The sequence below is a fragment of the Lontra canadensis genome, unplaced genomic scaffold (assembly GCF_010015895.1).
Source record: "Lontra canadensis isolate GAN:19392208 unplaced genomic scaffold, GSC_riverotter_1.0 scaffold23, whole genome shotgun sequence".
In the NCBI taxonomy this organism is placed as follows: Eukaryota; Metazoa; Chordata; class Mammalia; order Carnivora; family Mustelidae; genus Lontra; species Lontra canadensis.
Window position 1 is genome coordinate 2,343,620 of NW_022631017.1, and position 13,881 is coordinate 2,357,500.

Here is a 13,881-nt window from a genome sequence, read left to right on the forward strand (position 1 = left end):
ATTACTCATAATTAACAATAACACTGGCAGTCGTAAAGATTTAAGCTTGGTCTTCATTTCCACTGAGGCAGGTCATGCCGTTCCTGGGCTAAAAGCTCTGGAACATTTGTGACCGCTGCAGGGGAGTTCAAAATCCCAACAACATTCAAGATGTTGTTGACCATGTCCTAGAGGTGGGCAAGGGATGAAAGCCAAGAGTTGGGTGATTTAGGACCCCTCTGCCCTGGCAGGACCCTGGCTATGCCCTGACAGCACAAGCCCGCTGCTTCAGAGCACAGCTTTGTGGGGTCAAAGTGACCCTCTGATGTAGTCATTGCGCTAACCTGCGAACAGTGTCTTTTCCCAGGTGAGGCAAAAGTTTGGCTCACCTCTGCTGACCCACTCACTACCTCCCCACCGGCCACAGAGCCTACCTGCAGCTCGCCATCCCCTTCACGTTCACACAGATGCCTTCATTTTGGCAAGGGTTCGGGTCACAGGGATCTCTGAAGTACTGTGGCCAGTTGTGGTCTTCCAGAGGGCCTGTGTTCTCCACTGATCGCTTCTGTCGGTCAGGCTGTCCCTGGTGCAGGCTGCCGGGGAGCGCATTCTCTAACAAGACCTTTCCTGAATATTCTTCTGAGGCCTGATGTTCCTGATCCTGGAGAACAAGGCCTTGGGGAGACAGCCTTGTGCCTTGAGCTGGAACCTCCGTGTGGTTAAGGTAGGTGATATCTTGAGGAAATAGACAAAGGGCGGTGAGGAAGAAAGGCAATTAACATCTGATTAGATTAACTTTCACTTCTGGAGAAAGTTCCCTGGGCCACCTCCATCCCTCACGGAGGCCACCTTCAGTGACATGGAAAGGTGGTTGGAACCCAGCTGATTCTCATGCTAGCTATTTTTATTTTCAAAGTGATCCATTCACATTTTTATTTGTTATAACGTGAAAAAGGAAGCACAAAGCTATCACAGCTAGAGTGATCAAAACTAAATTGAAGTCAGCAAGCTATCATATTTGATAAATTATCAAAAAGATGACACTGAAGTTTCAGTTTCTCCCAAGGACAGTTAAAGATGTGAGTCCTTGAGCAATAGCTCTCCTAGAGGTCATCTTTTTTTTTAAACCTGGTCCTCAAAAAAAAAAAAAAAATTTCCCCACCGTCCATGAGATGCTCAAAAATCGGTGCAAAATCAGTAGAAGTCCCAGAACATAGGATTAGTTTTTCAGGAAGATCTGCAAAAGTACCTTCAAAGTCCACAAAAAGTATAAGGTCATCATTTTTAAGGAAACTCTTCCTTTTTAGCATTTGGTGGGAGATGACATTACTCCAGCCCCAGTCGATGCTTCTAAAACAATCACAGTCCTTATCGTAGGTTCCCACAATGGATGGCCTGTCCCAGATGACGGAGTCATTTATTGCTGCAAAGTTATAAGTAACATAACATCACATTATCTCTTTACACTTCATTCTCCAACTGCCCTTTAATGAGTAGGTAAGCTTTGTTAGAAAAAAAATATGTTGGAAAAATATCAGATTATTTATATTTTCCAGGATAATTAAAACTGAGAATTGGTAAGGGGGGAAGGGCAAAGAACCAGAGCTCTGAAGGGTCAAATTATCCATTACCGAGTTACTTCCTCAGTGAAGACAAAGGGACAATGAGTGCTCTTCCTTTTAAGGCTTAAGACTTTTCATGTAAAAAATTTAAATATCTGCCCATTTCTTTTTTTTTTTAATTTTTTAAAATTATTTTTATTAATATATAATGTATTCTTTGCCCCAGGAGTATGGGTCTGTGAACCATCAGGCTTACACATTTCACAGCACTCACCATAGCACATACCCTGTGCCCATTTCTTTTTGATATGCGTTTATCCCATTAACATACTGATGACCACTGGTATTTTAGGAGTCAGTGCATTAGTTCTGCATGGAGGCTAGCAAATTCTGAGCAATTGCTAAGAGACAAGCAGTATCTGTCTTCTCATGTAGACTGCATTCGAGGAAGCAGGAACTGCCTGGTTGGCTTATATTCTAGGTACTGGCACTGAGTTTGGCAGAGTGAAAGCCCTTAACAAATGCTTGATAAGTGAATTTGGAAAAGAGAAGGGAGATAAGATAACGTTGAAAATGTGACCTAATACTCCAACTTGACTATGTTGCTGACGTACCCAAGGAGGAAATGCAAGAGGAATGTTCATCTCTTGTATCCACACGGGAATCACATCCACTGGCCCTTTCTGGTGAGCAGCAGATTTTAGAGCACCTACCTGAAGATGTATGGGACCTGGAGGTAGTGAACACCATGCTCGAGGACATTCTACTTCTAGCATCAGGTTCCTGGTCGAGGATGGTCATTATCGCCTGTCTGTTTTCCACTGGCCACTCCAGGATGGCATCATTCTCCCCACTGCACAGGTGAAAAGTAAGTCCTAAGTAGCCAGGGCTACTGGAGTTCAGTCTGCCATTGGGGTATAAGGTCAACCCAAAACCATATCCCTCTGAGTTGTAGAATCGAGGGCTCCAGAGCCTCTGCCCTGGAACCGTGTTCTGAAGGACCTGGGAGATATTCCGTATGGTCCAAACGCCTGCAGGACATGGGGTTTCCGTCAGAGTGACATCATCCAGGTAAATTCCCCCATTCGAGTTCTGGGGGTCGCCTTTTGTGCCCTGGAATAGGTAGCGAAACTTCCTTTCTTCTCTGAGCGTCACATGGGCAATTTTCCAATTTTGGTCCAAATCTCCTGAGGACAGAGAAGGTTGGTGACAACTGTGTTCAACATTTAAGTGTGGCCTATAAGCCTGCTAGCATGCCGAGTGCTTTAAAGATTTTATTTATTTATTTGTGTGAGAGAGAAAGAGAGTGAGAGAGAGAGCTGGGGCAGGGGCAGCAGAGGGAGAGGGACAAGCACACTCGGCACTGAGTAAGACCATGAGATCATAACCTAAGCTGAAATCAAGAGTCGGACACCTAACTGACTGAGCCACCCAGGCGCCCTGCATGCCAACCGCTTTGTATGAAGTATCTAATTTAATCCTCACAATATCCCTATGAGACAGGTACTGTTACAAACTGGTTGAGAAACTTTTCCCTATGGTTTATTTTAATATTCATATTTAAATCTTGTTTTAAGATTTTATTTATTTATTTGACAGAGAGACAGCAAAAGCAGCAGGAACACAAGCAGGGGAAGTGGGAGAGGAAAAGCAGGCTTCCCATTGAGCAGGGAGCCCAATGTGGGGCTCGATCCTGAGACACTGGGATCATGAATTGAGCCAAAGGCAAACGCCCAAGGACTGAGCCACCCAGGCACCCCTCATATTCAAATATTAATCAGAATTTGTTTTCCATTATCATTCAATTCCAGAGGTTCAGTGTTTCCCCCTGGGCTTCATAGTATAAATGCACCCCATCCCCTAATGTTTGCACTGAATACCCAAGTAATTGACTGAATCATAAAAATAGTCATTTTGTAAGCTCAGAGTCAAATAATGGTGATTTCATATGGTTCAACCCATGACTTGATGCCAGAGAAATATATGGTATGTTCTGGAGTGAATATTCACATACAGGACAAGTTAGATCTCCCCTACGCAAGACCGACTCATCCACTAACATCTAAATTTTTCTCTTTGTATTATCTGAAATCCCACCAAGTAGGGGATCCATACTTTAAAAAAAATAATAATAATACAAAAAAAGTTGCCACTATCCAGATAGTCACATTCTAGTGAAAATTAGGTCTACTGGGTTTTTTTGTTTTTTCCTAAGACTGAGCTGGAAGTGAGAATTTTGAATAAAGACCCGAGGTAAGAAGTTGAGAAGGCTGTTCTCGAACATGAGTTCCTGTTGCTCAGCATAAGAAACCAGAAAGGAGCTTGAAGGTCTAGGCAGAGGAAACCTCCATGCCACAGCAACTCAGAATTGGTTAAGGATTTGCCCCCTACTTTGTCAGTCAGACAGAGTGTGCCTTAGTCCTGGACTCTGAAAGGAAAAGAAAAATGCTAGATCCTAAGTGCGGATCCTGTTGGCTAAAATGAATTTCAGCAGATGAATTTAAACAGATGAGTGTTACAGAAGTTTAGTCTGAAATGCAATTGGCCAGAGGGCTTCGGAAGTATTTTTCCTCCTTCTGTATGTTATAACCAGGAATCTACGTACAGAGCTCTGTTCTCACCAGACTGAAGAATGCCTTTATCTCCCTTTGTTGTCAGTCACTCTCTCTAAGGATGACTTCAAGGGGCAGGACTAACATTCTGTTTTCTGGAGTGGAGCTGGTTATGGCCTGTGTGATTAGGTTAACTGCACACAGAGGAGAGGGCTTGGGAGGGCACATTGGCCACATCTATAACCTGTAAACAGATGTAAGTACCATCTCCTGGGGACAGGACTGCAGTCATATGGAGGACGCATGGATCTGAGATGTAATGGGTGTAGGACGTCTGGAATAGGGACAGACATACAAGATTTTTACTATTTACTCAACAGGGTTAAACCATCTTCATATGGATTTTCACCTTGAGATTGAAATGTGGGAACATGGTACTAGAAGGAAGACCCGAGGGCCCATTACCATGTAGGCAGAGACTCAACCATAAAGTCTTTAAGAATGCTTCCTTTCCATGCTTCCACAGAGCTGCTGAATCAGGCAGATGGTAAGTAGTACTAAGATTATTTGGGGCACAAATCTCATCCTTGTTTGTTCCAATTTGTCACCTATAAGGGGATCCTAGCTTCAGTAAAAGCAGAAATGTGTGCGTACATACACATATTTGTATGCAAGCATTTTGCATTTAAGATCGCACATAAACATCGATATGTGTATATACATGGAGAGAGGTAGACACATTTTTATGTAAGTATTTCGGTTAAAAAATATAACTTGCGAAAGTGAAGAGCTATTCAAAACAAGCCATAAATGACTCTTAATGATAGAGAACAAACTGAGGGTTGATAGAGGCAGGTGCGGGGGGGAGGGCCTAGAAGGATGATGAACGTTAAGGACAGCACTTGTGATGAGCACTGGGTGTTGTATGTAAGTGATGAATCCCTGAATTCTACTCCAGAAACCAACATTGCACTGCATGATAACTAACAAAATTTAAATTGAAATAAATAAAAAATAAAAACCTGGAAAAAGTATAAATAAAGAAATAAAGTTTCCATATATTTAAAATTTTAAAAAGTTGTAACTATCTTAAGTTGAATACCACACAAACATTAAATGATATTCAACTAATATTTTAGAAAAGCTTCATTTACAAGTCAGGATCAGAATGAGCTACTTTAGAAATCCACTCATGTGGCACTCTTAGGAAACTCTGAACAGAGACACACTTTGAAGTCAATGGAACTCAAAGCAGAGCAGTGTCAGGAAATAAGTGAAGCATGAGAAGGTTGTTTGGTTGATTCTGTGCTTACAAAGCTGACATTGTCAGCTCTATATAGAAGTGAGCCATAATAGATCCCATCAGGGTTACTGAGATTTTAATTCATTGTCTCATTAAAAAAGTACAATCCTTGGTAACATAGCAAATTCCCAACTCTTGAAGAGCACCTAGCTGTCATCCCTCCATTTGATAGAGAGACTCTGTACATCTCAGCCAGAAAAGTGAACCCTCCAAACCATTATCTGTTGCACTCCCAGGTAGCCTACGGAGGGCCTGGGTAGAAGTGATTCAGACACCTGTTCTCTGGAGTGACCTCTAAGGAAGCTTCCAGGCTTCAAGAGCAGCAGCTTCTTCTGGAAGTACTCAAATGATGCTTCGTCTGTTGGGACTCGTTTTATTTTATTTTATTTCATTTTATTTTATTTTATTTTAAGATTTACTTATGTATTTGACAGACAGATTACAAGTAGGCAGAGAGGCAGGAAGAGAGAGAGAGAGGAGGAAGCAGGCTCCCCGCTGAGCAGAGAACCCGATGCAGGGCTCGATCCCAGGACCCTGGGATCATGACCTGAGCCGAAGGCAGAGGCTTTAACCCACTGAGCCACTCAGGCGCCCCTTCGGGACTCATTTTAATGGAGAACTTCTTCATTGAATGGAGATGAATGTGTGTCTCTTCTGGTTGTGAGTGAACCCCACCACCACAAAAGAATGTAAAAATGAATCTTTATAACCCTGGATCTTGATTTACACCCAGATTAACCTCAAATCCAACTATCTCCCTTAGTATTTTAAGGTTTTCATGCTGACCTTCTTGTAGAGATACATAAAATTACCGTAGGAATATAGAAACAATATAATTAAGTTAATATTTACACATATCCTGGTTCCCTCCAACTTCACAAGTAGGCTTCACATTAGTCCAGTGTATTAAATAACGGTACTAGATGTTGGCTAATTGAACGTAATAAAAAATAATAAATAAATAAATAAATAAATAAATAAATGAAACAGGTGAAGAAACACTTGTCAACTACCAAACCATTCTCTCTAGCAGCACCATCTCCCGCTTCCCTTTTATTTCCAGCTCTACCTCCGAATCGCCCATTTTCTCTGCCCTGGCTGTCTGCAGAGCTGTAGTGGAAATCAGATTTCTATATTCTGGTCGGCCTCTCTCAAAAATATATTTCAGCCTCGCCCAAATTTTCAATGTGGTTTCTGATTTCTGAGGGCTTAAAATATTCACGGAGGGCTTAAAACATACCAGTTATTATAGTGGGCCCTTAGATAAGGAAGAGGGGGCTGGAAGAAAAGGAGGAAAAAGGGGGACAGGAGGAGGAAGAGGAGACGAAGGCACAAAGAGAGGGGAGGAAGGGAGCAAAGGAAGGGGAAAGGGAAGAAGACAGAGCAGGATTCCAGACTTAAGCCAAACCAGCCCTGCACGAATGTCTCCAGGTACCTTGGAAGGTCTGCAACTTCACCAGCTTGCGAACCTTGCCTGTGCTGTCATCCCTCTTGACCCAGATGACGAGTCGATCTGAAGGGCTTCCCGTCATTTTATAGAAAAACTGCAGGCACTGCTGCTTTCTCTTTGGGTAAAGAATCCGGGACTCTAGGAGGGCTGCCTCCTCTGCCATCCCCGAGCTGGTGCTGAAGTGCATGAAGTAGCCCGCGCCTGTGGGGAGGAGCAGCCCAGTGAGCCATCCAGTGGCCCCCACCCCGGGGCACCCCGGGCCCCCGTAAAGTGAATCAGTGAGCAACAGCCATTACCCAGGCAACAAAGCCAGAACCCTTCTGGGGAAAACTAAAAGAAATGAAAAGAAAGTGGGGTGTCTTCTTCCTGCCTCCATGGACAGACTCCCTGGTGAAAGCCCCAGCTCCCCATTGCCTTTGTCCCCAAGCTCATGAAATGTACTCCTCTGACTTAATGAGATATGGACTTCAAGCAAAGCTTGATGGAATTTAGTTGTCTTTGAGCTGAATACTATTTGCCTTATCTGTTTTCCTGTTTAGAGATCCATTCCAAGGAAAAGAGCCGATTTCCTAGCTGTAGAAAGACAATGGGATTCCTATGTTTACGGACTGGAATTGAAACATTTGCAATGATAAGGGTTCTGTCTCTCCCGTTTCTAGCCTTAATTGGATGCATTATCGATGGCAAAGTCATCTTTACCATGAGGTAAGAAGGGCATTCAAGGCTTATTACGGGACTAGTTGAGGATTTGTCCTGAACATAAAGAAAGCTTTGAAAGAACACTGAAAAGGAGGGTGAGAAGTGTCTGGGTTTATAACCAACCTGAGGTCTGCTCAACTCCTATATCTTAGAGCTCTCTTCCCGCAAAATGGCAGGCAGCTAAAGGCACACATCATTTGGAAAATCGGCACATCACAAGAAAGCATAAAGAATGATTCTTGCGTATAAAGAAGTCCTTTAAGTTGTACTCCAAAATTCAGCTTCTTACCAAAGTATCCACTCAAAATATCTCATAAAGTAAAAACAAAGTGAGCACCTAAGACAGTTTTAGGTACTTTGGCCCTGTGGCTCTCCACTTCGTCCTGCCTCATATGTGGGGCATTGTACCTTCCACGATGGCAACAAGCATCACTGTTTGAATGGGCTCTCTACAAAGCTTTAAAAATATCTAATGGCTTTAATATTATATTAGGAAAAATTATACTTTCTTGCATGTTATTCTCAGTACTTGAGCTTACTAGCCTGAGCTCTCGGCATTGTGAATTACTGAGTGCTTTGGTTAAATAAAACCAGTGCCTGGCTTAGCTCACATGGCTAAGGTCTCCAGATGGTCCTTTCTGAGGAATTCCACCTGGGTGTACTGAGGGATAGGAAATGAGAGTCTAATAACCCAGGTTTGGGTGTTGGGAGACCTGAATTCTTGCCCACCCAGGGCCGCTAATTCAAAGGTGTCCATTCATCTCTCCTGGTTTCAAATGGGAGGTGGCTTCTATCCCAAGGATCCTTCACGCTCTTTGAGTCTCTACATCTACCACAGCGCCACCAGTGGTCTCTAGCTGCCCAGGTTCACCTGGTAAAACTTTTCTAGATATTTCTCCTGGGGTGTAGTCCTTTCCTTTCCTATTAAGGTGCTGGAACACTGTTCTAACACGTTTCCCTCATAGGACGGTCACTCTTCTGTTCAGCTGGAAATTGTATAGTAGACTAGCAAAAGTCCGCAGGAGAGATTGGATGAGATACTATGATGGAAATTTAGAGGGAACTTCAGACTGAGATCACCCTTTGGACACTGGAGATTATGTATTTGATAATATGATGGGTGGCATAGACTTTCACCCATTGCCATGACCGGAGGAAGAGCAGCCATTGTTTGTGACCTCTGACCCCAGTGGCATGGCTTCTGGGTGACCAGCTGGGTCCCTTCTGTGAAGGAAATCCAATTGACTCACACGGGCAGAGACTGAGGGACTTTGTAACAGCCTAATCTTTAAAAACTGATTATGATCTATAGGGTCAAGATTATATCTGAGACAGGCACACCATAAAAGGATGTTAAAATAGAAATAAAAAAAATAAATGGAACCTCTAGACAGAAAGGGAAGATGGGAAAAAATGGAGAGGGAAGCTGCTGGTCTGCAGCTGGAGGTTTTCTATAAGTTAGGTTCTTCTATCTTTGCTGGTATCATATCCTGGACCAGTTAGAGAGATTTTCAAAAGTGAAGACTTAAAAAAGGACACCAACAAAAACAACTACCCATGGTTAGAATTAGCAAGGGGTAGAGCCAGGTTTCGAATCCAGGTCCATCTGATTTTGTGGTCTTTCCACTATACAAACCACTCATAAGAACTATCTGAAGCCATGCCATCCAATAGGGGACTACCCAACATATGTCGCCACTGAGCCCTTGAATGGTGGCCAGTCCAAACTGACATGTGCTATAATACCGAGTATAAAAAATGTGGAGTAGCTCATTAATAACTTTACTATTACTTACATGTCAAAATGCTAATATTTTGAATATATTGGGTTAAATAAAATGTATGGTTAAAAAGAATTTCTCTTGTTTCTTTTTTATGTGGCTCCTAGAAATTTCACATTGCGTATGTGGCTTGCCTTATAGCTGTATCGTAGGGTACTGCTCTAGAGACGTTACCTTTATTTACAAAACCATGTCTTATCAACCATATGTCTATGCTAGTTTTATCATCACTTAAAGGCATCTTTCTTTTGCATGCCCAGAAACTACATACTTTTTATTGAGTTGATAATTAAGATATGAGAAATGTTCTTTGTGCTTGCCTGGATTTCCAGGTTTGATAACTAACATTGCATTTGAGGCAAAACCTGCCTGTTGTCATTCCCTAATTGAACCTGGTGAACGACCTCAGCGTGCTTAATTACCGCCTTCACTCACCTCTGCATTGTCCCACCAAGGTGTGATCCACTTGTCCGGACTGAATGCCGTCCTCATGGACCCAGTCAGCATCGTCTCTGGTACCCTGAATCATCCCACAGATGTTTGCTTTCTCAAAAGCACAGTGGTCCAAAAGTGTGTGAGTTGTGGCTGCAAATGATATTTTTGTCCCCTGGTTAAAAATTTAAGTCATCTTGTTTCACAGACCTGATGTCTTGAGCTAAAAAGACCTCATTGTTTAGACACTGCACATTTTCTTGACTTTTCCTTAATGCAAATCCTGCTGTCACCCATTACATCTTAGAACATCCAACATAGCTGCGGCCCTACCCACCTCCCAGAGTCAAAGGATAAAAAGGCCCGTCGTCGTGCTTTGCTGTAAATGTCAACCAAGAACTCCTTTAGGTCAAGAAGGGGGTACCTGGTAGATCTTTGTATTTAGTACGTCTTCTGTCCATGCATACTGAACAGAATTTAAAAATGTGTCCCTGGGGGGTGCATGGGTGGCTCAGTGGGTTAAAGCCTCTGCTTTCAGCTCAGGTCAGAATCCCAGGGTCCTGGGATTGAGCCCCGAATGGGGCTCTCTGCTCTGTAGGGAGCTTGCTTCCTCCTCTCTCTCTCTGCCTGCCTCTCTGCCTGCTTGTGATCTCTGTCTGTCAAATAAATAAATAAAATCTTTTAAAAAAATATGTCTCTGAAGACTAAAGGGTCATTTTAGAAAACAACTCATCTCTGAGCACTAGATGACTCTAGAACAACTAACTTGGGTAAAGAACTTTTCAGGATAAAAGATACTTTCAAGACCATCCCCTATCCTGAGCTTTACACAAGGATACACCCTTCATAAGGACACTGAAGAAGCTGGACAATTATAGCCCCTTACATCATCGGTCCAATACTTTTACTTTGTAAAATACGACCACATAATTGATTTTCATAACCCTCCTGTAACAAGTCAGGTGTTACAATTTTTTCTACTCCAGAGATAAACTAAGGTTATGTGGTTTGTCCATTTTCCTTAACTAGAACAGGAAGGAACAGCAAAGGGAATGTAGGGGAGACTAAAGGGCTGGGTGGAAACTCTGTTGAGGTTTGTTTACCTACTTCTCAGACCCAGCGGTACTCACTGCAATTGTACATTCGGTTCAGTCTCTCTAAATCAGTGGCACTGAAATCCAGACGCTGCCCAATGATGGTGTTGAACTCAGGGATCTTGGCCGTGATGGTAGGAGCACTGTCATTCTTGTTAAATGAGAAAGGCTCATAGTGCATCAAAGACTCATAGTCATAGGGCGTATTGAGGTCTGTGATGAAGGTGTCATCATAGGTGTTAAAGTTGTGCTCAAAACCTAACAGAGAGAGAAGCCACAGGTCCCGTTCAATTACATTGTTTCTTCTGTCCTGCCCTTTAACTAGATTTTAAGCAGAGACCCAGTGACCCAAAAAAAGAAAGAAAAGAAGAGAAAAAGAATGAATAGTTGATTTAAATATATATACATATTTAACATGTTTTATAATTAGCATGAAGTACATGAAATTAACACACATTATTAATAGTAACAAATAATATGATGATACTAAATTCTATAATAGTATATACACTTATAAAAATTAAAACTATATTAAAAAATAGAAAGACATGTTATAATTAATGGATAAATTTTACATACAAATTATTAAATATATGTATATATATTTTTTTAATTTTTATTTATTTTTTAAATTTCTTTTCAGTGTTCCAGAATTCATTGTTTATGCACCACACCCAGTGCTCCATGCAATACGTGTCCTCTGTAACACCCACCACCGGGCTCATCCAACATCCCACCCACAGCAAATATATGTATACATTTAAATCAAAGATTCATTTTACAAATAAACAAATAAATGAATAAATGAATAAATGTGTGTGTAGGTATATGTATAAGGTTTTAAGGAAGAGAAGATAAAATGTCAAAGTGGAGGTATGTATTCCCAACAAGAGGAAAAGGAATTTCTGGATTCAGGAAAATACTCAGGATTGATACATCTTGCTAACAGGCAAGTACCTCATCCACCAAGAGCTATACCTGGCCAGCTCTTTCATGGGTTAGAAAAAGGAAATCCAGGGGGCAGAGGGAAAGGGAAACCGCTGTCAAGAAAGGGGTGTCTTGGCAATTAAGGTTCACACACTTTTTCAGAAATAGCCTCTTGGAGAGAGAAAAATAAAATAAGAAGAATAAAACCGACTTTCCTTTCAAAATAGAAAAGGAAAATACTTTTAGGGGATCAGCCCAAGGTAATATATGCTGCCATGTGGAACGCTGAAATGAGAAACCAGTCAGATGTTTTTTGAATCCATGAGCCATCAGGACTTTACTGTTTCAGTTGCAATAATGGGAAGTTCACAGATTTTTAATTTCCTTCTTAGGGAGTGACAGGAAAACTTAGTGAGATGCTTTTGACTCCCCCATCATGAACTTCCCATCTTCAGGGTCTTCTTTTATAACTTCCCATCCAGCTGTTTGTAACAATTAAAGGGAAGAACATGTAACCACCATGGAAAGACATCAACGCAGGTGCATTTGGGACTGAAGATGAGCCACACAATGGACGCCAGCAGGTGCTAGAGAGGGATTCTCTAAATGCTTTTGGAAAAGCCAAAGAACCCTGTTGATCAACACTTTAGCTGTAAAATGAGAATACCAGTGCTTCATCCTCCTAAATCATGGGATTTCATGGAGACCACCCTTGGAAGGGATCAAAGCATATTCAAAGGTGGCACAGGACTGTAATAAATAAATGACCCAAACAGGGAAGGGAGAAGCATTTGGTCCTAGGTTGTCCTACCCTAAAGGATACAACCGTAAAGAATATCTGACCAGTGTGAGGACCGGGGCTTGGTCTGGGCTCTCTTTGTGACTCCTGGTGAGATCTTAAAAACAGCACATTCGAATTCACTGGATAGTTTTTCCTTAACTTTCACTAAAATCATCAGGTTAGGGTCACCTGGGTGGCTCAGTGGGTTAAGCTGCTGCCTTTGGCTCAGGTCATGATCTCAGGGTCCTGGAATCGAGTCCCGCATTGGGCTCTCTGCGCAGCAGGGAGCCTGCTTCCCTCTCTCTCTCTCTCTCTCTGCCTGCCTCTCTGCCTACTTGTGATCTGTCTCTGTCAAATAAATAAATAAAATCTTTTAAAAAAATAAATAAATAAAAAAATAAAGTGGTCGTTCCATTTTAATAAATAAATAAATAAAATCATCAGGTTAGAATAGATCCTTTTATTCTTTATTATTCAAGGATTCTTATCCAAAAGCTTTACCAAATACATGTTTTGAATAATTTTTTAAGATGTTATGCAACACCTTTTTGCTGTGCCTACTGTCTACATACTGGGAGCTATGCTCAGTGGTGGAGGCCCCTGGCAGCAACAGGACAGGCGAGGTCCTGTTTTCAGGAACTCGAAGCTGAGAGCCTTGAAGAGGAAATGACATTATAAACCTGAGGCCAGTCGGCAAATCCTTTGTATAAAGGAAAATATTTTTGACTTTGCAAGTCATGTGGTCTCTGTCAAGCTACTCAACTCTGTCACTGTAGCACAAAAGCAGCCATGGAAATATGTAAATACATGGGCATGGCTGTGTTCCCATGAAACTTTATTTACAAAAAGCAAGTGAATATGGACCATGGGCTGTAGTTTGCATACTCTTGCTGGACCCTAGAAATTGAAGTCTTTCCTTGGTTGAAGAGAACAGATCCAAAAAACACAATTCTGGCTTAAGAGATGGAGATATAGTTGGGGAGAGAACTACGTTGCCAACACTGTATCATCTTCGGTTGAAGGGTAATATTGTCATCAACAGAAGACAAGATGCAGTAGACGTTTTAAGTTACCCTGAGCAATAATATTGCCCTTGCTTACCATCTTAATAATCTGACATCTCACTGGAGAACAGTTCTCCAGTGATAGCAGGAAATTTAGATATATGGAATTATACCTGATGAAAATATAGGTAAGAGATAAGCAATATATGTTGAGTAACTCATGCTCAACCAAGAACAGAGCAAGTCTGAAAATTACCTGGGCAAATGTGCTGGTTCCCTCTGAGAAAGGAAACTCATTTGGCTGAAAATCATTCTAA

General features: G+C 41.8%; 1 protein-coding gene across 1 annotated transcript in view; it reads right to left on the reverse strand.

The window, feature by feature from the left end:
- Nucleotides 1-13,881, reverse strand: part of MEP1A (meprin A subunit alpha) — a 36,765-nt gene that overhangs the window by 3,510 nt on the left and 19,374 nt on the right. The window contains exons 8-13 of the mRNA XM_032861991.1: nt 10,889-11,110; nt 9,762-9,911; nt 6,832-7,047; nt 2,255-2,728; nt 1,229-1,402; nt 414-714 (exon numbers count right to left, since the gene is read on the reverse strand). Of these exons, the coding sequence (XP_032717882.1) occupies nt 414-714; nt 1,229-1,402; nt 2,255-2,728; nt 6,832-7,047; nt 9,762-9,911; nt 10,889-11,110 (1,537 nt within the window). The remainder of the gene's footprint in view (nt 1-413; nt 715-1,228; nt 1,403-2,254; nt 2,729-6,831; nt 7,048-9,761; nt 9,912-10,888; nt 11,111-13,881) is intronic.